The sequence below is a fragment of the Balaenoptera musculus genome, chromosome 15, assembly GCF_009873245.2.
Source record: "Balaenoptera musculus isolate JJ_BM4_2016_0621 chromosome 15, mBalMus1.pri.v3, whole genome shotgun sequence".
Taxonomy (NCBI): Eukaryota; Metazoa; Chordata; class Mammalia; order Artiodactyla; family Balaenopteridae; genus Balaenoptera; species Balaenoptera musculus.
The window spans coordinates 49,813,134-49,837,693 of record NC_045799.1 but is presented as its reverse complement, the minus strand read 5'-3'; the positions used below and the strand labels follow the sequence as shown (position 1 = coordinate 49,837,693).

Genomic DNA, 24,560 nt, shown 5'->3' with positions numbered 1-24,560 from the left:
GGGCTGGCTCCTCATCCATCCACGCCAACGGTCAGGAGGGACGGAGGCTGCTTCAGACAATGCAGGCATACTGGAGACCACTGCCCCCATCCCCAAGTGCAGACTGCCGCACACTTGGCCCCAGTTGCCTCCACTTGGGAAAGACAGGTGTTCCTGTGGCAGGAAACCCTGGTGCCCTGCTCCCAAGACCCGAGCACTGGAGAGGAGGAGGGCTGCTCCCCACCCCCATCTCAGAACCTCCTGTCTCCTTCCTGGCTGTCTCTGGGCCCTCCCCATAAAAGGAGGATGTGCACTGGGCTTACACAGCATCCCATTCTTGTCTCTTTTGTTCCTTGTATTATTCCTGGTGCCTAGAGCAGCACCTGGTACCTAGAAGAAACTCAGTAGAAGCTGGTCGACTGAATGAAGGCACCTACCCTGACTCCCCAGTGTGCACACCCAAAAGTCCCTCACCTTCACACCTGCACCCTGCTCCTCACCTTTGGGCACTGGGCACTCGAGTGCATACCTGTGTGAGTGCACATGCCCAGAGGTGCCCCAGAGGCACCTGCTCCCATAGCCCCAGCCCTCATGCTCACCCACACCGTTTCCCCTTGGCCACTCCCCTGTGGGCAGGCATGAAGCCCCTGGCCCAAGCCTTCCAGGCTCCTCCCAGAGCACTCTGGGGCTCCTCTGGCCCTGTCAGCCACACCCACTTCTGCCCTTTCTGCTCCTTTTGCTGGTTGCAAAGCCAACACTTTCTCTGGAGGAGGGCGTGTGCATAGGAGGCGCTTCCTGGGGCAGGTGGGCAGAGGCCAGTGTCCAGCCTAGGGCCCAGCCCAGAGAAGATGCCCTACATTTTTCTGGACAGATGGTCCCAGAGGTAGTCCACAGTGACCACACTGGGTGTGGCCATGGGCCTCTGTTCAAACAAGGCTGTGGGGAGCTGGCCAGAGAATTAGGGCAAGAGCCAAGGGTGAGTTGCTCCTCAGCACTGGAGGGGAAACCCTCCTCGGGTCGGGGTCTGCATGGGCAGTGCAAAAGCCTCCCAAGACGGAGAGGAGGATGGCAGGAGAGCACACTCACCTCCTCCTCTTCTGGTCTCTACTGAGATACTCCGTGGTGGGGGGAGGGGGAAACAGGGTTACAACGGTCTGCAGTCCAGGAGAGAGGTCCAGGCTAGAGATCCAAATGTGGGGTCATCAGCATGTTGATGGTATTTAAAGCCAGAAGGCTGGCCCAGTTCTCCAATGAGGGAATGTCGAAATGTGCGTGGAGAGGAGAAGAGGTCTGGTGCCTGAGCTCTGAACAATCCATGGGTGCCAGTTTGAGTTTGGGGACACGAAAGGGCACAGCAAGGAGCCTCAGGAACAGCAGAAGGTGGGAGGAGCCCAGGGGAGCCTACCATCCAGGGTGACTATGCTCCCACCCACAATTCTCACCAGTCCCCACAGCAAGTGGCCCGTCCAAGTGAAAGGACTGCGTACCCGACACGAGTGTAGCCTTAGACAGCCCGCCCCACGGAAACTCCAGGGCAGCCACTGGAGTGATGCAGTGTCCACACAGGGTGTGGCCACATGAGGTACCTATATCAGCCAAATCTGGCAGAAGTGGCCCTGTGTATCCTTGTTCCTCTCCCAGCCTCAGTTCCTGCCTGCGGGATGGCGGGGCCCCTTCTCCAGTGAGGGCTGCCAGGCAGAGATGGGAAGTTGTTTCTGGGACTCAGCCCAGGCACCCCACCAGACCTGAGCTATGGCCCTCTTTCCCAGGAGCTGTGGGGCTGGGTCAGCAGAGTCAGCTCCCTCTGGGTTCAGTAGTCCCACGTGCACCCCCATCCTGGGGCCTTTCAGCCTCAGGACCGTCAGCTTTGTCCAGACTGCGCTGGCCCTTTATGTGGCTGAGGCTGGAGAGGAAGGCGGGGGCAGCGACAATGAGGCCAGTGGCGGGAAACGGTCCTTAGAGACCCCATTGTGTGCCCCTGCCCACTAGAAATGGGCAACAAGCAGGACCCTGCAGAAGAGACCCCACAGCCGTCAGGATGCTGGGCACGTTGCAGGGGCCTGTGGACAGAGGGGCCCATTCTTCCCCAGGGGCAGAGTGGGGCCAGGATGATTCTGCTGGGCTTGCAGCGAACCATGCGGGGAAGTCGGTGGCCCGCCAGATTGCAGCCCCTTCCCTCAGGTTGGGAGTGGTGTCGCCTGCCTCCCCCTACAAGGGCCTCCACCCACCTCAGACCTTGGGTGTTATGGCCCCCTTTCCACTCCCACTCTGAGCAGTGGAATCACCTGGCATTGGGGGCAGCAGAGCTGAGGGTGACGTGAGTGGGGGGGTCCCTGCATGCCCCCACCCAGCAGCAGCCCCTCTCCAGGGCGTGGGCTGGGTGGCCTTAGACATGGCACCACTGTCCCAGAGCCTCAGTCTCTGACTCTATGAAGCGGGAACTGGGCAGTGCCGGGGGCTGTGGGAGAATAAAGTGAAGTGAGGCAGGCCCAGGGCTGGGCTCAGGCACGAGCACCCGATGCACATTGGCTAATGCAAGCAGCGTTCTTATTGGTTATTGCTATTACCTCGGAAGCAGTTGGTACTGTGATGCCATCTGGAGGCCACCCCCCCCACCCTCCTACCCCCCCCTCCCCAGCACCCTGCTCCCAGGCCCCTCAGTCCAGCACCACCTCACAGGGGTGGAGGTGGTCAGCATGGGCAGCCGTGTAGGCACGGCTGAATTCCTGGAAGCGGGGTGCACAGCCCAGCCAGGCCTCACCAAAGCGGCTCCAGCCCATGAAGAGGAAGGTGCCAGGGCCAGGGTGGACGCCACAGTGCAGTGGGGTGCGAATGGAGGCCTGCGCCTGTCCCCCAGGGCCCCCCACCCGGAACAGCGGCAATGTCTGGCGAAGGACACGGGCGGCGGCCACGGTGATAACAGACTCCTGCAGCTCTGTGTCGTGGGCAACCCCGTGGATGGTTCCATGGATCACTGTGGGGACACATGTTGGCCAGTGGCATTCAGGGGAAGGCAGGCCCCTGGCTCGCCCCACAGGGGGGACACTCACCAAAGTCGCTGGTGCACACGGCCAAGAGGAGCTCGGCATCACTGCAGGGTCTGCAGGCACCTGGCATGCAGGGGAGGTCATGAGTGGAGGCTCTGCCCTCTCCAGGACTACCCGAGCCCTCCCCCAGCTGGACACAGGATAGAGAGGGCAAGCTACCAGACCCCCCTCAGGGCCTGATGGCAACTGGGGAGTCTCAGGGACCATGTGTACACACCCTGAAGACACCCTGTACTTGGAGTGACACTGCAGGCTCGTGCATGCATCACACACACGCACAGACATGAGCCTGGGGGCTGTGCCCAGCATGCAGGCACAAAGACCCACCGAGCTGGAGCTCAAGGGTCTGGGTGCACGAGGCACACGCTCTCGCACACCCATCTCCAGGCGGCACCAGCAGGCGGTAACCCCTTGGTCTCCCAGAGCTGCTTCCTGGGGCACAAAGTCACCGGCCCAGCCCACGTGGCAGGAGGTTATGGTGGATTCGAGGGTCAGGAGACAGAGCAGAGACCCCCATCCCCTGTGAGGTTAGGCTCCAAGCTCCAGGAGAGCAAAAAGCTGGGCCTGGTGCCCTGCCGGGAGGCGGGGCTGCATCTCCATGGTGACCGGGCTCACAGTGGACTTCTGTTGTATTGGGCTGGGGGAGGGGAGGGAGGTCACCGCTGGGCCAGGGAGCCCTGGACAGCTTTGGCCGTCATCCCCTCCCCCAACTCTTCAGGGACCACGGGCCCGGGTTGCCCTGCCCGGCCTCCCCTTCCGGGATTCTGCCCTCTGTCAGCAATTTCCCTAACCCGCAAGGTGAGGGCTTCCCCTCCCCGCCCCCCACCTGTCCTGGCGCTGCTACTCACTAGCTGTGTGCCTTTGACAGGCTGCCTCGGTTTCTCCCTCTATGCACTGGGGAGGACAGGCAGGTTCCCACCCAGCGAGGCCAGGGAGCGACTGCACGACTCCCACCCGTCCCCACCCAGACCTGCACTCACCATCCGCACTGAGGCCGTGGGCCTGCGGAGGCAGCTCTGGACGCCCGTCCTCCCGAAGTTCGAAACGGAAGGAGGCCACGCGACGGCTGATGTCGGGATGCGGGGTGGCCTGCAGGAAGAGGGCCCGGCGCTCGCGGGGACCCCAGCGCACGCATCGGCCCCCGGCCGGGCCTGGGCCCTCAGCCAGCAGCAGCTCCAGCACGCCGCCCGCCCGCTCCGCGAAGACTTGGGCGCCTGCGAAGGGCCGCGCCGGCCGCAGGCAGGCGATGCCGGGCCGCGCGCCGGGGTCGGAGCCGCCCAGGGTGAGGCGCAGCGCCCCGGCCGGGTACAGCCACTCGATCCCGCCCTCCGCACAGACCAGGGCGAGCTGTCCCACGCTGCCGGGCTCCTGGGTCAGGCCGCTGCGGACCGGACGGGCGGTGTTGAGGCGGGCGGCCGGCGTCCACACCCGGCCAGCCCGCTTCCCCTGCACCCTCTCCCCGCAGCCATCAACAGCTGCGTCCACTTTGTGGAGAAGGAAACTGAGGCCCAGCGTTCTGGGACTCGGCGGGGGGCGGGGAGGGGAAGGATTCGGTGCCGGGACGGAGCGCCCCCATCCCAAAGGGCTGGCGACACATCTTCCAGCCCCCTCCTAAGGGGCGCGCAGAGTCCCAGGGGGTTGGCCCGCGCGGGGTTCCAGTGGGGCTCGTACCTGCCCCTCCAGCTGCAGCGGTCCTCCGAGTAGCCGGCGCGGGCGGCCGTGGCCAAGAGGCCGAAGCAAAGCGCGCAGAGCAGCGCCGGGGGCGGCATGGCGCGCGGGGACACGCGGGGGCGCGGCGGGAGCAGCCGGGGCGTTGGCCCCAGCCCCGCGCAGCCCCTACCGCCCGCGCCTGCCAGCCGCCCACCCGGCCGGGAGCCTGGAAGCTGCCGGGAGGCAGTGGGCGGGCCGAGAGGCCAATCGCGCCGCGGTGCCCGAACTTTCCACCAATTGCAGCGGCGCTCTCGGGGGTGGGAGGACCAGCCCGTGGCCCAGGAGGCGCTGGGGAGGGGGTCCACGGCCGGACGTGTTCCGTGTCACCCCCTCGAGGTACCCCCCTACTTCCCCCCCCACCCCCGCCTCCAGCCTCGCCTTGCTTGCCGTCCTGGTCGGGCCACTGTCCTCCAAGCCCTTAGCCGGGGTGGAGGTGGTGCCCACTGGAACCTCTGGGGGAGGGGAGTTCATCTGGGTGGCTCTCTCCAAGACTGGTACCTAGGCTTCCATCCCCCATCTCTCCCTAACCTGGCCCTGGTGACTTCCCACAGGCCACGCGGTAACCCAGCGATGAGGGTCCAGGCACTGGGGCTGCAGGCACCGTGAAAAAGCAGGAGCAAGGACAGCCCTGAGCCCCAGAATCAGGCCCCTAGTAGGTCGGGACAAGCTGAAACGGGGCCCACTCTCATAGAGGAAACCCCGCCCCCAATGTCAATGTGTAGGCCAGGGAGGGGGTGGGGAGTAGGTTGTCAGGTGGGGACTGGAGAGAATGCCAGACAACGGGGAGGAGCAGACAGCCTTGGCCAAGGCCCTGAGGTGTGGACCCGGTGGATGGGACCCAAGAGCCTGGTGAAACCATGGGGTCAGATTACAGAGGCCTTAGGCACAAACCCAGGACTCCAACCTCACACTGGAACCCTTGGGATCACTGAAAACTTTAGCTGACATAGACTCTCTGCTGCCTGTGGGTGTGAAGTATTTTTTTGGCTGTATTGGGTCTTTGTTGCTGTGCGCGGGCTTTCTCTAGTTGCGGCGAGTGGGAGCTACTCTTCATTGTGGTGTGTGGGCTTCTCTTGTTGCAGAGCACAGGCTCTAGGCACGCGGGCTTCAGTTGTTGTGGCACACAGGCTCAGTAGTTGTGGCTCGCGGGCTCTAGAGTGCAGGCTCAGTAGTTGTGGCACACAGGCTTAGTTGCTCCGTGGCATGTGGGATCTTCCCTGACCAGGGCTCAAACCCATGTCCCCTGCATTGGCAGGTGGATTCTTAACCACTGCGCCACCAGGGAAGCCCGGGTGTGAAGTCTTTACCCCACTGTTCCCCCACCCCAGCCCTCCTGCTGCCCTGGGCCAGAAGTGCAGGCTGACAGATGAAGGCAGATGGTGCCAAGGGGAAGGGGGGCATTGGAGCCACTGCCAGACTGAGCATACCACTGCCCCCTCCCCTGGCTCCAGGGCCCTTCAGGGCCAAAGAGGGTCAAGGCATCCTCAGGGCTCAGCTGGCCCCTCGCCCTGGGCAAGGTGTAGTGGGAACCAGCTACCAATCACGATAGCCCAAAGGTGGACACAAGCCAAGTATCCATTGACAGATGATGCGTAGACAAAATGGGGTCTATCCATACCGTGGAATATTATTCTGGTTAAAAAGGAAGGAAATTCTGCCACATGCTACAACATGGATGAACCTAGAAGACATTATGTTCAGTGAAATAAGCCAGTCACAAAAGGACAAATATGAGTCTATTCATTTGAAGTACCTAAAATAGCCAAATTCATAGAGAAAAAGTAGAATGAAGGTTGCCAGGGGCAGGGGGATGGGGAGTTGGCGTTTAATGAGGACAGAGTCTTCAGTTTGGGAGGATGAAAACGTTCTGGGGATGGTGGTGATGGCTGCACAACAGTGCGACTGTACTCGACACTCCTGCACACTTAGACGTGGTTAAGATGGTAAGTTTTATGTGTATTTTACCCAATTACAAATTTAAAAAGGGGTACACCGGGCCTGGTGCTGGGCACATAGAAGGCAAAAGAGGCTCCACTAGAAGGAAGGGAGCGGGCACCCCAGTCAGCTGCCCTTGCTGAGACAGTGGGTCCACTCCTGGCGAGTCACTGGGGCCCTGACTGCCCTTGCATAGGCCTGGGAGGCCGACAGTGGGCTCCAGGCGCCCTCTGGTGGCAGTGTGAGGAGTCAGCCTCAGACCCACCTCCCACCAGTCTGGGGCCCCTGGCTCCCCACCCTCCTCCTCCCCCGGAAAATTGGCTAGTGTCCGTGGGTGCCTGGGAGGGGTTCCTAAAGGGTGACCTAGTCGAAAGGACTGAGCTGGCCCCCTCAACACCAGGCTTCCCCTGCCTTCTGCCCCAGCTGATTCTTCAAGGGGCCCAGTGGTGATGCTGACTGTCACCCACAGAAGACCACAGAAGGCTGCCTCTCCTCACGGCTCCTGGCCCCACGCCCTGTGGGTGCTTCCCCGAAGTACCCAGTGTCATAAGCCATCAGAGGTCTGCCACCCACAAGACAGGGCGCCCAGAAGGCCACGCCTGGCCTTGCTTGCTGTGGGTGCAGGAGCAGACATGCTCAGTAAATACCTGGAGAGTGAGTGCATGGATCGATGAAGGATACCCCAAATCTCAGGTAACTCCCCCAACATCTGTGCTCGGTTTGGAGGCTCCTTCATGTGCCCCCAGCTCCAAACCCTTCAGCGCCCTGACCCTCCAAAATGGGCCTCTCTGCATTCCCACTCAAAACCCAAGTCCTGGCAGAGGACTAGAGCAGATGCCGGGACAAGGAGCAGTCCAAGTGAGCCCTGCCCTCCAGCAGGGGAGGCAACCCCACAGGGTAAGGGGCACAGGTGAGGAGCACAGGTGACCGAGGCGGGGGCTGGGCTGGTCTGGGGCCTGTGGAAGCTATACAAAGGCCAGACAGAGGCAATGGGTGTGGAGCGATGGGAAGAGTGCCCCAGGTCTGGGTGGAGCTTAGGGCCAACCAGGGACAGGAAGCTGGCCAGTGGGAGGTGGAACTTGGCTTCGAGGGGACAGTGACCCTAGCTCCTGAGGAAATGGTGAGAAAGCCCAAAAGGGTCAAGTTCTCCCAATTGCCCAAGACCTCCCACTTGGGCTCCCATTTCAGCAGAAGCAGGGGAGAGGGAGAGATGGGGGCTAAGCAGAGGCCAGTTCAGCCTTGCCCCCAGCTGAGCCTGTGGCCGCCCAGACCACTGCAGCCAGGACCTCTTGAATGTGTGCTCTAGTTGGCCCAGGGCTGGGCGCTGCACCCCTTGGAGGGGCTGGGAGCAGGGGACAACGGGGACAGTTCCCACAACTGAGAGCCAAGGGGTGCCAGGAAGCTGCCACCAAGTGACACGCTCCAGTGGTGCCCACCATGAACACTGGCCTGGAATGCTCCTGACCAGCCTGACCTACGGAGCGCTAGGGTGCTGGAGTGACCAGCCCTCCCAGAGACCCCATCAGGGAGACAGTCATATCTGCCAACTCTTCCGGGCAGCCTGAGCTGGTTGCGCTTCACCTGCACACCCCCCCACCTCCACTCCCAGGTGGAATCTGGCCTTGCCCACCTATGAGCCTGTACCTTGGGGCACATGACAAGTTTCCTCCCTTGATGAGAAATCCACCCCCCTCCCCACCCCACATACACCTTGCATCTTCTCTAGGAGCCAAAAACGCAGCTGCAGATTGATTTGCAGCTGAGCTAAAAATAACTGCCAGGCTCCAGCCAGGGCCCGGGAAAATATCCCATTGCTAGGAGACGTTACTGGGAGACCGCCATTGCTAGGCAACAGGGTTGCCATGGTGACAGCTGGGCCCTGAGTCATCCTCAGCCCCGGCTGCTCCACCCCCCTGCCCCTGGTGAGTCGGGCCTGTGTCCCGGGAGGAGGGAAGGCAGGGAGCAGAAGCTGGAAGCAGCAGAGAGGCCTGCTGCCCACTGCCCGCCACCCACAGCTGCCAGGGCCACCCCACGCTGCAAGGTTCTCACTTCTGTGGGCGCCCATCTGGCTTCGGTGGTGAGGACTGGCAAACACACTTGTGGCCTTCCCACCCCACGTGGTCCCCTCCCCAGGCACTCTCGGGGCTCCTGCCTCTGGGTGGGGAGCAGAGACAGTGAGGGGCCCAGTGTCCATGTTGCCCGACAGCTTCAGAGCAGGAAGCTTCAGAGCAGGAAGCTTCAGAGCCGGCCTAATCACTAGGGAGCACGGGGCTCTCACCACCTGTGCTGCACTAGGATCTTCAGGGCAACCCCTTGGACCCCAGACTCATTTTCCAGGCGGGGAACTACTTGTCTGAGGCCCCATCCACAGAGGGAAGATTTGGGCCCAGGCATGTGGTTCCAGGGCACACATATCACCCCAGAACTCCCAAGGAAAGGCCTGAGGACCTACTGTGAGGAGCTTCAGGGAGTTTCAGAGCCACTGCCCCAGGCCTCCAGAGCCATGGGGGTGACCTCCATGGTAAGAAGCCCCATTCCCTGATGTGACAGTGGCTCCCTCTCTCATAGTCTTCCAAGGTCTCAGATCCTCACCCCCTCATGCTCCAGAGCTGGAAATCCCCAGCTGCCTGGACTGGGGAGACTCCTCCATGCCTAGGCATCAAGACAAGGGGTGCTCCAGTTGAGGGGTGAAGGTACTCCAAGTGAGGGGATGCTCCAGGTGAAGGGATGCTCCAGATGAGGGGTGCTCCAGGTGAGGGGATGCTCCAGGTGAGGGGTGCTCCAGGTGAGGACATGATCTAGGTGAGGGACATGGTGCCCTCCTGGCCCTGGAGGGAGGCCAGTGTAGCTCAGACTCCAAGAGCAAGGGGCCAGGTACAGGGCAAGGCTGTGGGCTGGCAGTGCCAGAGACTCAGGGCTTTGCAGGCTGCAGCAAAGAGCAGAGGGAGCCCTGGGAGCATGGGGACCGCATCTGCACTGTAAAGTGACCCCCCTGCACCTGGGAGAACAGGTGGGGGCAGAGGTGAGCAGGGCACAGGTGTTCAGGAGGCCCCCACGGCAGTATGCATGTCCCTCTGAGCAACAGCTCTTCGCTCAGATTCTCCCAAGGCAGGTGGCCTCTCGGGCCCCTTTGAGGGCATAACTTGCTCTCTGCCTGGGGCCCTGGCACCTGCTGAGGGGCAAGAGCCCCTCAAAGTGCAAAGTGAAGTCCTGCCTACCAGTCAGGGCACTGTCCACATCGGGGTCCATGCCGACCCACGCCTGCTCTCACGGGGTGGAGGCTGAGCGCACACTAGACGTGACCCGATGGGTCAGACAACACTCTCCCGGTCACCCTGAAGTCTTCACGCACCCCCTGCCTGTCCCACCAAGCCTCCCCCTTTGATCACTGTCAGCAGGATGGTGACTCTTCAGTCCCTGCCACACAGAAGAGCTGCCTTCACCCCTGCCAGCGTCCCACACACAGCCAGAGTGGCACCCCCCAAACCAGCCAGGGACAGGCCAGCCTGCTCCCCCTCCACTGCCCTCACCTCACACCAGCCCCACTGGGTCCCGCTTCCTGTCAAAATGTTGCAAACAACAGCTGGTTTCATTTTCTGTTAAGACTCTCAGGGGGCTGCCTCTCTGCCCTGAGGCTCTTTCCCTGGTGTGAAAACCCAGCTTTGCTCTCCCTGCACTTGGTCCTTCTGCCATCTCCACTCCCAAGAGGTCCCAGGATGGGCAATATTAGCCTCTGTCCTCTGCCCTGAGCTTGCTGGGAGGCCTGGCATCCCCAGTGACCCAGACAGAGCCCTCCACACCCTCCCGCCAGGCCCCACCGCTCCCCCCGACCCTAACCTGCCCTATAAAGCTACCACCACCGCGGCCTCCAGGACCTTTGCATATCCCTTCCTGAACAACTTCGTCTGCCCTCTCACCCTTGGGAGACACAGTTTAAGCGTCTTGTTCTCAGGAGCCCCACTCCCACCACCACCCTCGCGCGGTCACCATCACGTGGCCCTCTTGAACGTTCACCGCACTCGTCACTCTCTGAAATGATCTACTGGCCTCTTGTTTCTCGGCTCTGCGGGTGTGCAACTGCGCTCCTCACTGAGGGAGGTTCCTGGGCCTGGCACCCCGCAGGTGCGCGGGAGATGCGAGGGCCGCGCAGGGTGCCTGGCCACCGGCTCCGCAAGAGGGGCCGGGAGGGGTCGGGTCGGACGGCCGGCGCCCAAGAGCTCGAGTCCTCTCCGCCCCGCAGGATTCGGGGTCCCCACAGCTCCGCAAAAGGCAGGGCTCGCTCCACCCGGCTCTCCCTTTGCGCGCCCAGCCCTTCCCTCGCCTTCCTCCCTCTCCCGCCGTCCCCTGCCCTCCTCTCCCCTCCCCGCCCCGCCGTGCGCCACGGTTTGTTATTGTGAGGGCGCCCGTGGCGAGGGGAAGCGGGGGTGAGGGCCGGGATGGCGCGTGCCCGCGCGCGCCGCCGCGGGAGCGCGCTGTGCGCGCGGTAGGGCGCGGCGGGGCGGGGCGGGGCTCAGCATCCTCAGCGCCCCCGCCCGGGCTCGCCAACCCGGATTGGCTACCGCCGCCGGGGGCGCGCGAGGGAGCGGCGCTTAAGGCCGGGCGGGGGGCGCGCTCGGCGCCGCCGGCGGCCGGGGAGGAGCGCGGGGAGGAGGGCAGAGGAGGAGGGCGGGGAGGAGGAGGGCGGGGAGGAGGGCGAGGGGAGGGAGGAGGCGCCCGCCCGGCTCCCTGCAAAGCGGCCTTATTTATCTGGGTACAGCCTCAGCCTCCCCGGTGGGAGGCTCGGGGCGGCCGATCCTCTCCCACCCGGGAGCTCCTCTCGAGGCGCGGCAGAGGGGGCCCGGCCAGGCCGGGCGCGGGGCGCGGCCGGGCCCTGACTGCCAGACCAGCACCTCGGCCGCCTCCCCGCTTCGCCGGTGCCCATGCCGGGCTCCCCATGACGGGAGGACGCCCGGTGGACAGCGTGGCATGAGCCAGGAGCCCGGGCCCAGGTAAGGTGTGTGTGCCGGGCCAGGCTTACAGGACGGGGAGGGGGCAGGCCACAACACCGCGGAGGCCACAATGAGGACGAGGCGGGGAGGGGGCTTGGGACAGCGCCGCCGCCACCCCCGGAGGGCTTACGTAACCGCAGCCCCTTCCCTGGCTGCTGCAGCTGGGCCTCCAGCCCTGCCAGGCCTTCCCGCAGCCCTTCACCCCAGTGGCTGGCCTGGTCGAGGCCCGATCCCCATGGCGACTGGACCAAGGCTGGGGGTCGGTGCCACTGTGCTGTTCCCCTGTGGAAGCCGAATTGCAGGACCCCAGTTGGGTTGGCTGGGTGAAGTCCTGGACTCCACTGCACTCTGGGCTCCCCACCCCAGCACCATGAGCCCCTGCGCCTGTGAGACAGGTGTTATACACAATTACACTCCAGGAGGAGCTTGTGAACGCGTGGCCCGGTGGCTGATCTGCCTCTGGACACCTGAACCTGGCCCTGTTTGGAGCTGCCACAGTGGGAAGACGAGGCGAAGGGAGGGGGCTGGCCACGTGCCTGGCTCTGGAGGAGGGGTTGGGCGATGTCCAAGGCTGAAGGGCCCCAGAAGGAGAACTGGGCACCCTGAGACTGCTGGAGGAGGGTCTTGTCCTTCTGGGAGTTTGAGTGGGTGGGGAGAGTCCCCACCCATGACCCCAGAAGGAGAGAAGGCCTGGTTGTAGGAGCATCAGAAAACCCACAGCCCACTGGCCACTCCTCCAGCCCCTCCCAGCCTCTGCACAGGAAGCCTTCCCTCCACAGAGAGAGCAGATGGCAGATGCTGCTTCACCTGCCGCCTCCGAGGGCCCACTGACCAGGGTCAGCTCAGGCCTCCCTGGGGCCAGATGGGGCATGGGGCCTTTCTTCCAGCAGACTCCTTTGAGGGATACTGGACAGCAGCCTTGGAGCAGAAGGCCTGAGCTGGGTCAGGACCCTGAGAGGTTTGGGGTCCCACAGGCCAGGGCAGAGGCCTGATGGAGACCCACTGGCTTGGCAGGAGGTGGCCACAGGGCTGGACCGAGTGCTGTCTGGGGAGGAGGGAAATTCAAGCCCCAGTCATAAACACTGGCAGAGCAGGGAGGGCTGTTCAGCCCTCAGGGACCCCAGGATTCATCTGGCCCAGTGCCTGCCGCGTCCACGGCCTGGCCTGGCTCCCCCACCTCTACCACCCCTCACCTTGGGAGGCCTATGGCACCTCTAACGCTGGGGAGGTTCATGGGACAGATGCCACCCTGCAGCTCACACCCGCTTCCAGGGCACTTGCATGAGTTCTGTTTCCCACTGCTCAGAAGGAAACAAGTGGCCCCGAGGTCAGGGCACCTGGGACACTCAAGACAGCTGGGCCTCAGGAAGGCTTTCTCAGACAGGGAGACACCTCACCTAGAGGTCGGGGAAGGGGTTCCTTGGCTGGCACTGTCAGCTGTCCACAGCCGTCCACAGCCCCCATCTTGTCACACGTGGGAGCTTGCTGCTGTGTCTCAGAGGGCTGGCTCAGGGGAAGAGCGGCGGTGGCAGCAAATGAAGCACTGTGGGGTAAGTGGGTGGCCCAGAACCTTCCCTACCAGTGGCCCGGGAGGAGCCTTAGCCAGACCAGCTGCAGAGGGTGGGCTCAGGCCACATTCCTTCCCTTGGCAGTGTTTGAGGCACTAGATGCCCCAGGCCTAGGCCCTGTGGGGCTCAGGTCCTTCAGAGCAGAGAAGCCAAGATGAGGACTGAAGCCCAACACCCACCCCCGAGGCACCCGGCCCCACATGGCTGAGCTGCCCTGAGTTTGGCCTCAGGACTTGGTCTGCTGAGCACCGACTCAGGTCTCTCCTGAGGCCCACGTGCTCCCTTCCCAGAGCCCCCAGTGCACGGGTGGGGCAGCCCGCACCCCAGAAGCATCTCCGAGCTGGGGGCGGGAGGGGAGCGCTGCTGCTAGGACGTGTGCAAAGTGGCAGGGATGTGAATGTGCCTGAGTCACAGGGCTTGTCATGGAATTTGTCAGCCTGCGCTGTGTCCCCAATCCCAAACTATCCTAGTTGTCACCCCAGCCCCTGGGGCCACCACTGCAGATCGACCTGATGTGAGTTTTTCTGGCTACCAATGCCCTGCCCAGCTCCATGGTCTTCAGCTGGCAGGGAGAACTGGTCAGTGCAGGTTCTACTGGGGCCGGGCCCCCCCAGCATCCAGAGCATACTGCATTACATGGGGGCATCAGGGATGGAGGAAGAGACCTCTGAGCTTAGGGCCATGAGGAGTGGGGCGTTTCCTGGGCATGAGCAATCTAAAAGAAGAGTGTCCCAGTGGTTGACATCAGCTTGCAGCCTCTGGAAGAAGAGCAGGGGCATGACAGGGGCACGCTGGGAGAGACCCCAGCCGAGGGACCCAGGCTGGGAGGGCACAGGGACTGAAGCAGAACAGAGCAGAGAAAGGAGGTAGCAGCAGGTTGGTGGGGGCCCGGGATTGCCCTCTGGACCACCATGCCTGGCCTGAGTCTTGGGGTCAAATCCCAGCTTTGTACAACTTCTGAAAATTCACTCTCTGAGCCTCTCTCTCCCCACTTGTGGTCAGGCAGTGTTTGATGGGCTCAGACCAGCAATGGGTGGGGAGTGGGGCACGTGGTGCTGGGAAGAGCAAAGCAGGACCAGGCTTCCCTCCCCTCTGGTGCTTCCTGTCCCCTGCCCCCTGGGTCTGGCCAGATTATGGGGAACAGGCAGCCAGCTTCCTTAACTCTGCAGCTCTCAAGGGGGGGACTCAGTCAAAAAGGAGAATGAGCCGTCCTCTTCCCAAAGGTCTGAATAACGGCAAGGCCCACCCCAAGCCCCAGGGTCTTGGGAGCCTTCTCAGGGACTCTGGCACCAACCCCTCCCTCCCCTGTGGACACTGGCCTCTGTCACAACCAGGACTGACAAGCTGAGCTACAGCTCTTCCACTGACTGCCTTCCATCCCGCCTCCTGGGCCTCTGTCAGCTGCACCCCTTTCTGCATGACCCTGATAAATGGACTGCCATTCTTTTCATTCAGCAAGCACTCAGAGGCCACTCAGTAGTCATGCTGTCTGTCCTCAAGGAGTCCCCAGCCAAGGAGAGGCAGACAGGTAGACAGTGATGATAATCCATGTGATGGTGGAGACTCTGGAGATGCTTTCTCAGTGCTGGGGGTCCCCCAGGGAGAGGCAGGGGCAGTGCTCACACTGAAGGATGGAAGAGAAGGAGCTGGCAGGGTTAAGGAGCAGGGAGGCCTACTGAGCAAGCGGGGGGACCAGCATGTGCCCAGGCAGAGAGGGGGAGGGGAGGAGGAATGCAGGCCAGAGGGTCTGGCTGAACTGTAGGGTCAGGACTGGAAAGGGGCCAGAAGTGAGGCTGTGAGATGGACTTGCTGGGTCTCGGGGCCCAGTGACTTGACTTGCAGAAGAGGCAGCTCCTTATGAAGCCCTAGCATGGCAATCTGCAGACTCTTAGCCTGGAAGCCACCAAGGTCTGGAGTCCTCCCGTGAACCCCTGGGACCCCCCCCATGCTTCACATGAGTCTGCTGGGGAAACACAGAGGCATGGTTAGCTCTCCTAAGTGGCACCCTGATCCAGCTCTGGCTCAGGCTGATGAGGACAAGACAACTAAAGTAGTGACCATCACCTCCCTCCTCCTGGGGTGAACCCAGGACCCTCGAGCCCCTGCAGCCTACCCCAGGAGGAGGCCTCCCCCAGAATTCCACTCCACACAGAGACACAACACACCAGGGGCTGAGGCTAAGAATAGTGCCAGCCTGACCATCTTATTTTAAAAGCCTCTTTTCCTGGCGTTAGCTCCTGGTGCTTATCCCTAAAGGGGAAGTAGTCCCCAGTGGACTGGCAGCTGCCCCTGCCCCATCCTGGCAGGAAAATCCAAGCAGGTCCTCCTAGCCCCACTGGGTGCAGCGGGGGCAGATACCAAGAAGGTGGGAGGCTCTGCAACCCGTCTGGCTGGGGGGATGGGGCCAGGGTCAGGGCCAGGCAGAGGGGACCTCATCCCAGCCCCCCAGGGACCTCTTGCCTAACTGGCAGGCAGACCCATTTCCGAAGTGAACAGTGAGCATTCTCCCAAAGCCCTGATGCCTGGGCTAAGGTGTGGCTGTTTCTAGTTTTGAGCTAAAGAGCCAGGGCTCAGGCTGGGTCAGAGGCTTAAGGATGAGGAGCAGCCGGAGCACAGGAAGACCATGGACAAGGTTGGGGAGCAGCAGGGCTGCCTCTGTGGGAAGGCAGCTCCAACCCAGGGCGTGGGGGATGGTGCTGACCAACAGGCTGGCCAGTGCCTTCTGGCCGGGGATAGGGTGTGCAATGAGGGGCAGTCAGGCCTTGGACACTCCCCACAGGCTGCTGAGGGCCATCTTTGGCATGGCCCCTCCCTCCTGTGGACTCTTTTCCATGGGCCAGTTCCACCCTGAGGTCTGGAGGGTGGGGATGGGACTGTGGGTGTATGCAAATGTGAGCTCCTGTCGGGGACGGGAAGGGAGCCCCGCAGATGCCCGGGGCATACACGTGATCCCCCCAACTCAGGCAGTCCACGTGCACACCCATGGCTGGGAGAATTTTCAACCTAAATCGGCACTGCTCTTGAGTTATTTCTCCCCTGGTGCCGCCTCCGCCGCCTCCTCCTCCGGATCTTAGCCGAGCGGGCGTCTCCTCCCCCCGCCCCACACCCCAAGCCTCCAGGGCCCCTCCCAGCTCCAGCTGAACTGGGTTTGCCGGGCCGTACCCCTCCCTACCCAACCCCGCCGCTGTCCGTGGTGGAGCGGACCGGGCCTGGCCTGGCCTCCTAGCCCGCGCGAGGCGGCTGGAGGGGCGCTGTCCATGGTGCTGCCGCCGGGCGTCAGGCCGGCCGCGCCTTCTCTGCAGGAAGCCGGCGTGCCCTGCTCTGGGGACACAGAAGGTATTCAGGCTGGGGCTACCCCTCTGTACCCAGCACAAACCACAGGAGGGAGTTGCCAGGATAGCCTCTCCACTGGCCCCAGGAGTGGGGCAGGGGCAATTGTGGGCTTCATCCTGTCCCTCCATGAGGCACTGCTGTCCCAGGATGGTCCCCTCCTATGTACTGGCATTAAGCGATGTCGGGCAGCCCTCATGTCAGGCCACCCCTGCCACTGTGGGCAAACTGTACCTCCTGGGAACCTCCGGTTCCTAATCTGAAAACGGTGGTAACAGTAGTGCTTTCCCCTGTGCCCCCAACCCAGGCTGCTGTAAGGTTGAAATACACAATTATCCCGGTGGGCATTCAGCAAATGTTGTGAGGGATGTCGTGTATCAGCCAGTGTGAGGCTGCTACTACCTGGTCATGAGCTGTAGTGAAGGGGCAGCCAAGGTGTGGGAGCCTCCTCTGGGGAGGGAGGCCCTGGGGTGGACTGCCAGCCTGGAAGTTCATGGCTACCAGGGCAGGAAGGCCTTTGGACCCAAAGCTGGTTGGCAGCCATGAGGGCCACATGTTCCAGTAAGACCCTTGGACCCAGCCCAGGATGCACCCCCTCCCCAGATGTGGAATACTGGCAAGTGTTGTCCTGTCCAGGGCTTGGACGCCAGTGGAGGGTGTGGTGCTGGGAAGAGCAGGGCAGGACCACTGGCTCCCCTCCCTCCTGGGGGCTCCTGTCCGCTCACCCTTGGGCCAGCAAGCTCACTATGAGCCAGGCACTGCATGTAGTCCTTGTCACATGCTGTCCCGTGGGGCAGTGTCGTCACTTCCCAGGCTTTGAAGTGAGGAAAGTGAGGTTTGGAGAAGGAAGTGGCTCCCCAAAGCCACATAGCCAGAGTGGGGTGAGCCACTGGGTACGCTACCTCCTTGCTGAATGTCTGAGGTGGGGATGGGCAGGAGATATGGAATGTGGGACAGATGGTAGCACTGTGGGGGTCCTGCTGCCCCTTCTCTCCAGGGTCGTCTGTGCCCAGTGCCCTCTGCCACCCATTCACAGCCTTGGAGGCCTGAGGAGGGGAGCTGGGGGTTGGTCTCAGCCCCCACCCTGTGGGAAGCTCCCTACACATAGCCTTCCACAGCCAGCTCAGTGTCCATGTCTTGGCTCCACCACTTACTATGACCTCAGGCAAGCAACTCATGCTGCCTCAGCCATGATTTCCTCATCTGTACAATGGGTACAGTCATCACATCATCGTCCTCAGTGGGTTGAGTGGAGGATTAAAGAAACAGTATGTGTGCAGGGCTCACTGTGCTGGCATCACGGTAAGCACCCTGGGAAGACACCTGCCCTTTCTCTGGTTAGATTCTGAGCCACAGAACCTCCTGTAGCCACTGAGATTCTCAGAGGCTGGTGTGTGAGTCTCAGATGGCGTACTCAAACCACTCCAGACAGCTACGCTGGCACCCCATAGAGGAGTGGCCAGGGAATACCCCAAACCCTTAGTTCCCCAGCCCCTGTCCAGCAGAGGCAGGCCTGGCACACATTGATGGTGAGCAGCAAAGGTAAAGGGAGCAGTCATGGGCGAATGTCCCTCCATCTCTGTTCTGTCATCTGTACCTAGGTCTCGAAAAGCTCTGTGAGTGGTATCGAAAAGCTCTGTGAGTGGGTGGAGGTTGAGCTCAGTGCATACAGTAGGTGCTCAAAGAGTGTCATGGTCATGACCAGCCCTGCCTTCCTGTAACTGCTCAGTCAGGGAGGGAGGGACTTACACTCAGATCCTTTCTGTTGGGTGGTTCTGGGAATGGCATGGGAGGGGACGACCATGTGTGGAAAGGAGTCCAGTTCTGCCCTGGCAGCAGACTCACTACCCTCTCCTGGACCCTGTCTGCAGACCGAGCGAGGAAGATGTCGAGCCCGGGTGTCGACGGCGACCCCAAGCCTCCATGCTTGCCTCGCAATGGCCTGGTGAAGCTGCCAGGCCAGCCGAACGGCCTGGGCACAGCCAGCATCACCAAGGGCACGCCGGCTGCCAAGAACCGCCCCTGCCAGCCACCCCCACCCACCCTCCCACCACCCAGCCTGGCTGCCCCACCGCCCCGGGCTGCTCTGGCCGGGGGCCTGTGCCCCCAGGCAGGGCTCCCCCTTGGTGGACCAGCCTTAGCCCCAGTGCCCGGGCCCCCGGTAGAGCGGCCGCCACTGGCCACAGACGAGAAGATCCTCAATGGCCTCTTCTGGTACTTCTCAGCTTGCGAGAGGTGCGTGCTGGCTCAGGTGTGCAAGGCCTGGAGGCGTGTGCTCTACCAGCCCAAGTTCTGGGCGGGCCTCACGCCTGTGCTGCACGCCAAGGAGCTCTACACAGTGCTGCCTGGAGGTGAGAAGGAGTTCGTGAACCTGCAGGGCTTCGCAGCACGTGGCTTTGAGGGTTTCTGCCTGGTCGGTGTCTCTGACCTGGACATCTGTGAGTTCATCGACAACTATGCCCTCTCCAAGAAGGGTGTCAAGGCCATGAGCCTCAAGCGCTCCACCATCACTGATGCCGGCCTGGAGGTGCGCACCACCACTGGCCCAGAAGGGCAGGGATGGGGGGCAGGGCCAGGCAACAGCCACTCAGCACATGTGGGGGGAGTAGGAAGAAGCTTGGGCACACAAGCAGCAAAGCAGCCAAGGGTGGGGTCGGTGTCCTGAGGAGGAGTGTAGCTCTGGGGTGGGGGGAGCAGGCCTGGCTACATAATTTGGGGGACTAAAATGAAAATTTGGGTTCCTTGTTCAAAGATGACTAAGAATTTCAAGACAGCAACAGCAAAGCAGTCAATTAAATGCGAGGCCATGCATGCCCAAGAAGTTCACATTGGGTAGGGAGGATGCTGGAGGAGGTGGGAGGAACAGGGGCAAAGGTCAGAGGAGCAGCTGTGGAGGCAGCCCCTTCCCCAGGACCTGGACTCTAACATCACATCATTAACACCTATGGCTCTGAGCACCTGCTCTGGCCAGGCCCTGGACTCCCAGGCCCCCTGTGCCCTGCCTCTTTTAGATGTTGTTCAAGTGTAACGAACACACTGTAAAGTGCACTTGTCAGAATACAGCTTGATGCATGTTTACACCATATACACGCTCAAGAACACAGCTTACTGCCCCTCGGCGGGCTCCTTCTGCCCTGTCTCCTACCATCCTCACCACGCCCTGGGGGAAGGGGCGTGTCTGGGGAAAATGTGGTAGGGTTGCACCCTGGCGAGGGGGAGGTCGGGGCCTCCTGACCCCGCGCCTGCCCGCCCTCAGGTGATGCTGGAGCAGATGCAGGGCGTGGTGCGCCTCGAGCTGTCAGGCTGTAACGACTTCACCGAAGCTGGGCTGTGGTCCAGCCTGAGCGCGCGCATCACCTCGCTGAGTGTGAGCGACTGCATCAACGTGGCCGACGACGCCATCGCGGCCATCTCTCAGCTGCTGCCCAACCTGGCTGAGCTGAGCTTGCAGGCCTACCACGTGACGGACACAGCACTGGCTTACTTCACGGCACGCCAGGGCCACAGCACGCACACGCTGCGCCTGCTCTCCTGCTGGGAGATCACCAACCACGGCGTGGTCAACGTGGTGCACAGCCTGCCCAACCTCACCGCACTCAGCCTCTCTGGCTGCTCCAAGGTCACTGACGATGGTGTCGAGCTTGTGGCCGAGAACCTGCGCAAGCTACGCAGCCTCGACCTCTCGTGGTGCCCACGCATCACCGACATGGCGCTCGAGTACGTGGCCTGCGACCTGCACCGCCTGGAGGAGCTCGTGCTGGACAGGTGTGCGCGTCCCCCACCCCGGGGCCATGGAGGGCGGGGCTGAGCGAGGCCTGCCGGACCTCTAAGCAGGGAGCCTAGTGGACTAGTGGACAGGCCTATAGCTAGAGTAGGGCTGCAGCAAGGGGGGGGGGGCGGGGCCCTCATAAGAGGCCTGCCTAGTGTGGGTTATAACGCGAGAGCAGGGCTGAGCTGTGTCCCCCCAGTAGGGAATACCACCGAGGGTTCAGGTGGGGGCGGAGCCTCGGTGGGGCGGGGCTATGGAAAGGGCGGGGCATGTTGGGGCAGGAGGGGAGTTCACGCCCGGGACACTTCGGGAAAAGGAGGAAGGGGTCGGGTGTTTTGAAGGTGGGCAGCCTCCTTCTGTTGCGACCACAGGTGTGTACGCATTACGGACACTGGCCTCAGCTATTTGTCCACCATGTCGTCCCTTCGCAGCCTCTACCTGCGATGGTGCTGCCAGGTATCAGCCCTCCATGCCTCCAGAGATCGGGGAGTAGGCAGGGGAGGTGGGGGGCACGGGGAAAGCCCCCACCCAGACAAGCCGCTGACCTGCACCCGGCCCGCTCAGACCCTGTAAGGAAGTCTGGGATCCCTCCACACCCAAGCGGCCGACGTAAGCGAAGCGCAGAGTCCCCAGGGCCTCACCGACTCCTTGGGGAGCTGAGAACCCCCGTTTTGAACCCACCCCCTGCCCCCTATGGCCTGACCCCAGGAGTGGGGCTCCCTCGGGGCGCGAACGGAAATAGTTAACTCGCCCCGCCTTCCCGCCCAGGTGCAGGACTTCGGGCTGAAGCACCTCCTGGCCATGAGGAGTTTGCGTCTCTTGTCTCTGGCAGGTGAGACCCCCCCCCCGCCGCCCTCCTGGACAGTGACCACCCACCCCCATTAGTCCGACTCCGCCAGCCCTGCCGGGTCCCCTGTGCAGACCCATACCTGGTGCTGACTCGCTGAGTCCCAAGTCCCAGTCAGAAGGCGGAGACGCCGGGCAAAGTTTAGCCTGGCCCGGTCCTGCCCGGCTCCCGAGCTCCCGCCCCCAGCCCCGCCCTCCGGAGCCGCCGGGCCGCGCCCACTCAGCCGCCGCCCCGCCTCCCGCCCGACGCAGGCTGCCCGCTGCTGACCGCCACAGGGCTGTCGGGCCTGGTGCAGCTGCAGGAGCTGGAGGAGCTGGAGCTGACCAACTGCCCTGGGGCTACCCCCGAGCTCTTCAAGTACTTTTCGCAGCACCTGCCCCGCTGCCTCGTCGTCGAGTAGCGCGGGGCCTCCCCGCCTCTCGGCCCCTCGCTCTCCTCCCAGCCCCGCCTCGAGCAGGGAGGGCGGTGGGCGGGCCAGCCCCGCGCACGCACGCACCCTCGGGGAATTTGTGCATGCCCCTCGCACCCGCAACTGCACGCCCGCCCTCCACCACGCCACAGCCGCCGCCATCGTTTGCCCGCCCGCTGGGTGCGGGGGGCTGGGGCTCGGTCCTGCGGGCTCTTTGAGCTCGCCAGACGGCCGCCCCTATCGCCTTCCCCGCCACACCCCGCTCTGTCTCCCCGCTGTCCCCCCCACCCCTGGCAGGGCCCAGGGGGATTGAGGGGAGCTGGGTCCCCCAGGACACAGGGGACCGGAAGAGACCCCAGGGCTTCGCGCATCTTCCACTGCACCGCGCCTGGAGCCCTCCGAGGGGTACGAGGGGAAACAGGCTGCCGCCAAAGCCATGGCCCGCCCAGGAGCCCAAGTCCCACCCGCCCTTCCCCCACCTCATACCAGCCTGACCCCAGCGACCTCCCCTCTTCCTTGCCGCTGTGTGAGACAGGCCGTGCTCGCCCCACCCCCATCCACAGGCCTAAGGTCCTTGGGCCCTGGCCAGGCTAGGGCAGAATTGTATTAGGAGAGGGACCGCTGGGCTGACAGTGACCCTGGCATAATCAACATTAGCCCAGCTGGCTCCAGTCCACTTCACCCCAGGGGTGGTACAGCTACCCTGAGAGACCTGAAGCTGGAGCGACCATCAGGGCCTGCAGGCCTTGGGAGCAGTCCTGGGTGGACCCTGCCCCGCAGCCCCTGTAGCCAGCTGGGCCCAGGCCCCTCAGCATCACACTTCACCCAGGGCAGGTATCCGTCAGGTGGAAGCTGGAAAAGGGGGCCCCAGCCAGCGGCTCCGATCTTCCAGTGGCCAGCTCACCCTCAACACCCAGAGGAGGGAGGGCTCCTTTCTAGCCTCACCCCCCTCCCCAGCTTCCCAAACTTCTACCTGCCCACATGGGTTCACCATGTTCTGTCCAATCCCAATATATTGGGAGGTCCCAGGGGTGCTGGCACATCTTGGCAATTACTGAGGAGGGGGCTGGGACCCCTTTCCATCCCAACCTTGAGCCCCAGGATATACAGCACCCACATCCAATCTTGGGACACTCCCCCCACCCCCCATCCGGTTGGAAGAGAGTAACCAGTTTCCAGAGAGCCAGAGAGTGAGAGAGAGAGAGAAAGAGCGAGCGAGAGATGCTGTTGAAGAGAAACAGTTCAACAGCCCAAAGATTTCCCTGCCCCTGGAGCGCTGGCCAGAGGCTCCAGGGCTGAGGTGGTCAGGAGCCAGTTTCTTCAGCCCCTCCTCCCCACAGCTCCCTAGTGGGGAGGGGCAGCTGTCCATTTGTCCAAAGTATTAATGCAACTGAAGCTGTGATATTTCCAACGACTGTAGGAGGAAAAATTAGGGGGAGAGAGGAAAACAAAACCAACCAACCCCTAAAATCATTTTCTTATTGTACATACGACCTCATTCTCCTGTATATGCGGAAGATATAACCTTATATTTGGTAAGTGTTTCTTGTGCTATTTTATCACGTGATCTGTTTATAAAAATATATATTAAAAAAGTTGTAAAAACACGTCTGAATTGGTTTTAGGTCATGACGCCATGGTGGGGGGAAGGTGTATCTGTCCTGAGTGGCCCAAGTCTGAATTTTTGTGCCCCTCTCAACTCATCAGACTTACTGGTTCTTTCAACAAACGTGTGCCAGACTGGAAACCCAGCAGCGACCAACAGAAGGTCCCTAACCTCTCACTGCTTCAGGGAGGGGAGAGACACTAAAATCATTACACATAACATTCCCTCCAAAATATCTAGGATCTAGCCCATCCTTCAAGAAGGGCAAAAATGAGGCCTGTTTCATGCACAGGGTAACTAAGAATAGGAATGGGTCAGGGATATCCTAAAACGGGTCCGCAACACCCCCCCACCCCCGGCTGCAGAGCAGGAGGTGAGCGGCAGGCAAGCAAGCGAAGCTTCATCTGCCGCTCCCCATCGATTGCATTACCACCTGAACCATCGCTCACATTACCGCCTGAACCCCCCCAGCCCCCACCCCACGTCCGTGGAAAAATTGTCTTCCACGAAACTGGTCCCTGGTACCAAAAAGGTTGGGGTCCGCTGTCCTAATAGATCACACAGTGCAGCACAGACAGACCAGGGCTCATACCCAGGAGAGAAAGGCAGGCTCACAGAGTCACTGATTGAGCCAAGCCGCTTGTGTGAACAGGTCGGGTCAGGCACTCGAGCTCTTGGAGACAGAGACAGATGTAATCCCTGCCTGGTTGAGTTCACATTCGTGTGCAACAGATGATAACCAGTATACAAAGGAATGGGTTGTGACAAGCGCTGTGGAGGTGACAGTGACTGGAGAGGCCACGTTAGATGGGGTGGCCAGGGAAGGCCTCTAAGAACGTGACATTTAAGCTGAACTCTGAAGGAGAAGGAGAAGCCTTCTGGAGAGGACAGCGGGCGAAAACGTGCGATGGCCATGAGGCAGGGAAGAGCTTGCCCAGCTGGAAGAAGGGCTAGAAGCCGCCGTGGCTGGAGGTGCGCGGAGAGGAAGAGGCCGCGAGTTTGGGATTTACTCACAGCGCGGTGGGGACTTATGGGGGACCTTAGGCCGAAGAGTGGTACCTGACTGCTGTGCGGAGTTCAGATCAGGGGGAACGAGGAACCGAGGGAGAGCCGTTAGAAGGCTGCTCCTGGGGTCCCGGGGAGGGCGAGCAAGGAGGCGGAGACGATGGAGGGATTCAGGACTAGTTTAGGGATGCCTGGACTTGCTGATGGACCTTGGGGCAGAGATGAGCACTAGCATTAAAATACTGCGATAAAAAAAAAAAACCACCACTCGAGGCGGAACCGGGGGAGCCCCTCTACCCTAGTTCTGGTCAACCCCTCCGCCCCCACCAGCGCAGCTCCCTGATCCGGAACTTTTGTGGTGTGGGCA

General features: G+C 62.1%; 2 protein-coding genes across 4 annotated transcripts; one reads left to right on the top strand and one right to left on the bottom strand.

The window, feature by feature from the left end:
• Positions 1–641: 641 nt before the first annotated feature.
• Positions 642–4,876, bottom strand: METRN (meteorin, glial cell differentiation regulator). Of its 2 annotated transcripts, XM_036824590.1 has the most exons (5): positions 4,698–4,876; positions 4,007–4,407; positions 3,030–3,089; positions 2,741–2,953; positions 642–1,158 (listed from the first exon to the last, which is right to left on the bottom strand). In XM_036824590.1, exons 1-5 carry the CDS (start codon positions 4,793–4,795, stop codon positions 1,124–1,126), a joined length of 807 nt encoding a protein of 268 aa, XP_036680485.1. In that variant the 5' UTR covers positions 4,796–4,876; the 3' UTR covers positions 642–1,123. The 2 variants fall into 2 exon arrangements, with proteins under 2 accessions (XP_036680485.1, XP_036680484.1); XM_036824589.1 differs by lacking the exon at positions 642–1,158 and having other exon boundaries at positions 2,519–2,953.
• A 6,491-nt stretch (positions 4,877–11,367) lies between these two features.
• Positions 11,368–23,189, top strand: FBXL16 (F-box and leucine rich repeat protein 16). 2 transcript variants are annotated; one of them, XM_036827640.1, is made up of 6 exons: positions 11,368–11,659; positions 18,429–19,084; positions 19,814–20,322; positions 20,698–20,782; positions 21,095–21,158; positions 21,425–23,189. In XM_036827640.1, exons 2-6 carry the CDS (start codon positions 18,443–18,445, stop codon positions 21,571–21,573), a joined length of 1,449 nt encoding a protein of 482 aa, XP_036683535.1. In that variant the 5' UTR covers positions 11,368–11,659; positions 18,429–18,442; the 3' UTR covers positions 21,574–23,189. The 2 variants fall into 2 exon arrangements, with proteins under 2 accessions (XP_036683535.1, XP_036683536.1); XM_036827641.1 differs by lacking the exon at positions 20,698–20,782 and having other exon boundaries at positions 21,425–21,514.
• Positions 23,190–24,560: the final 1,371 nt, after the last annotated feature.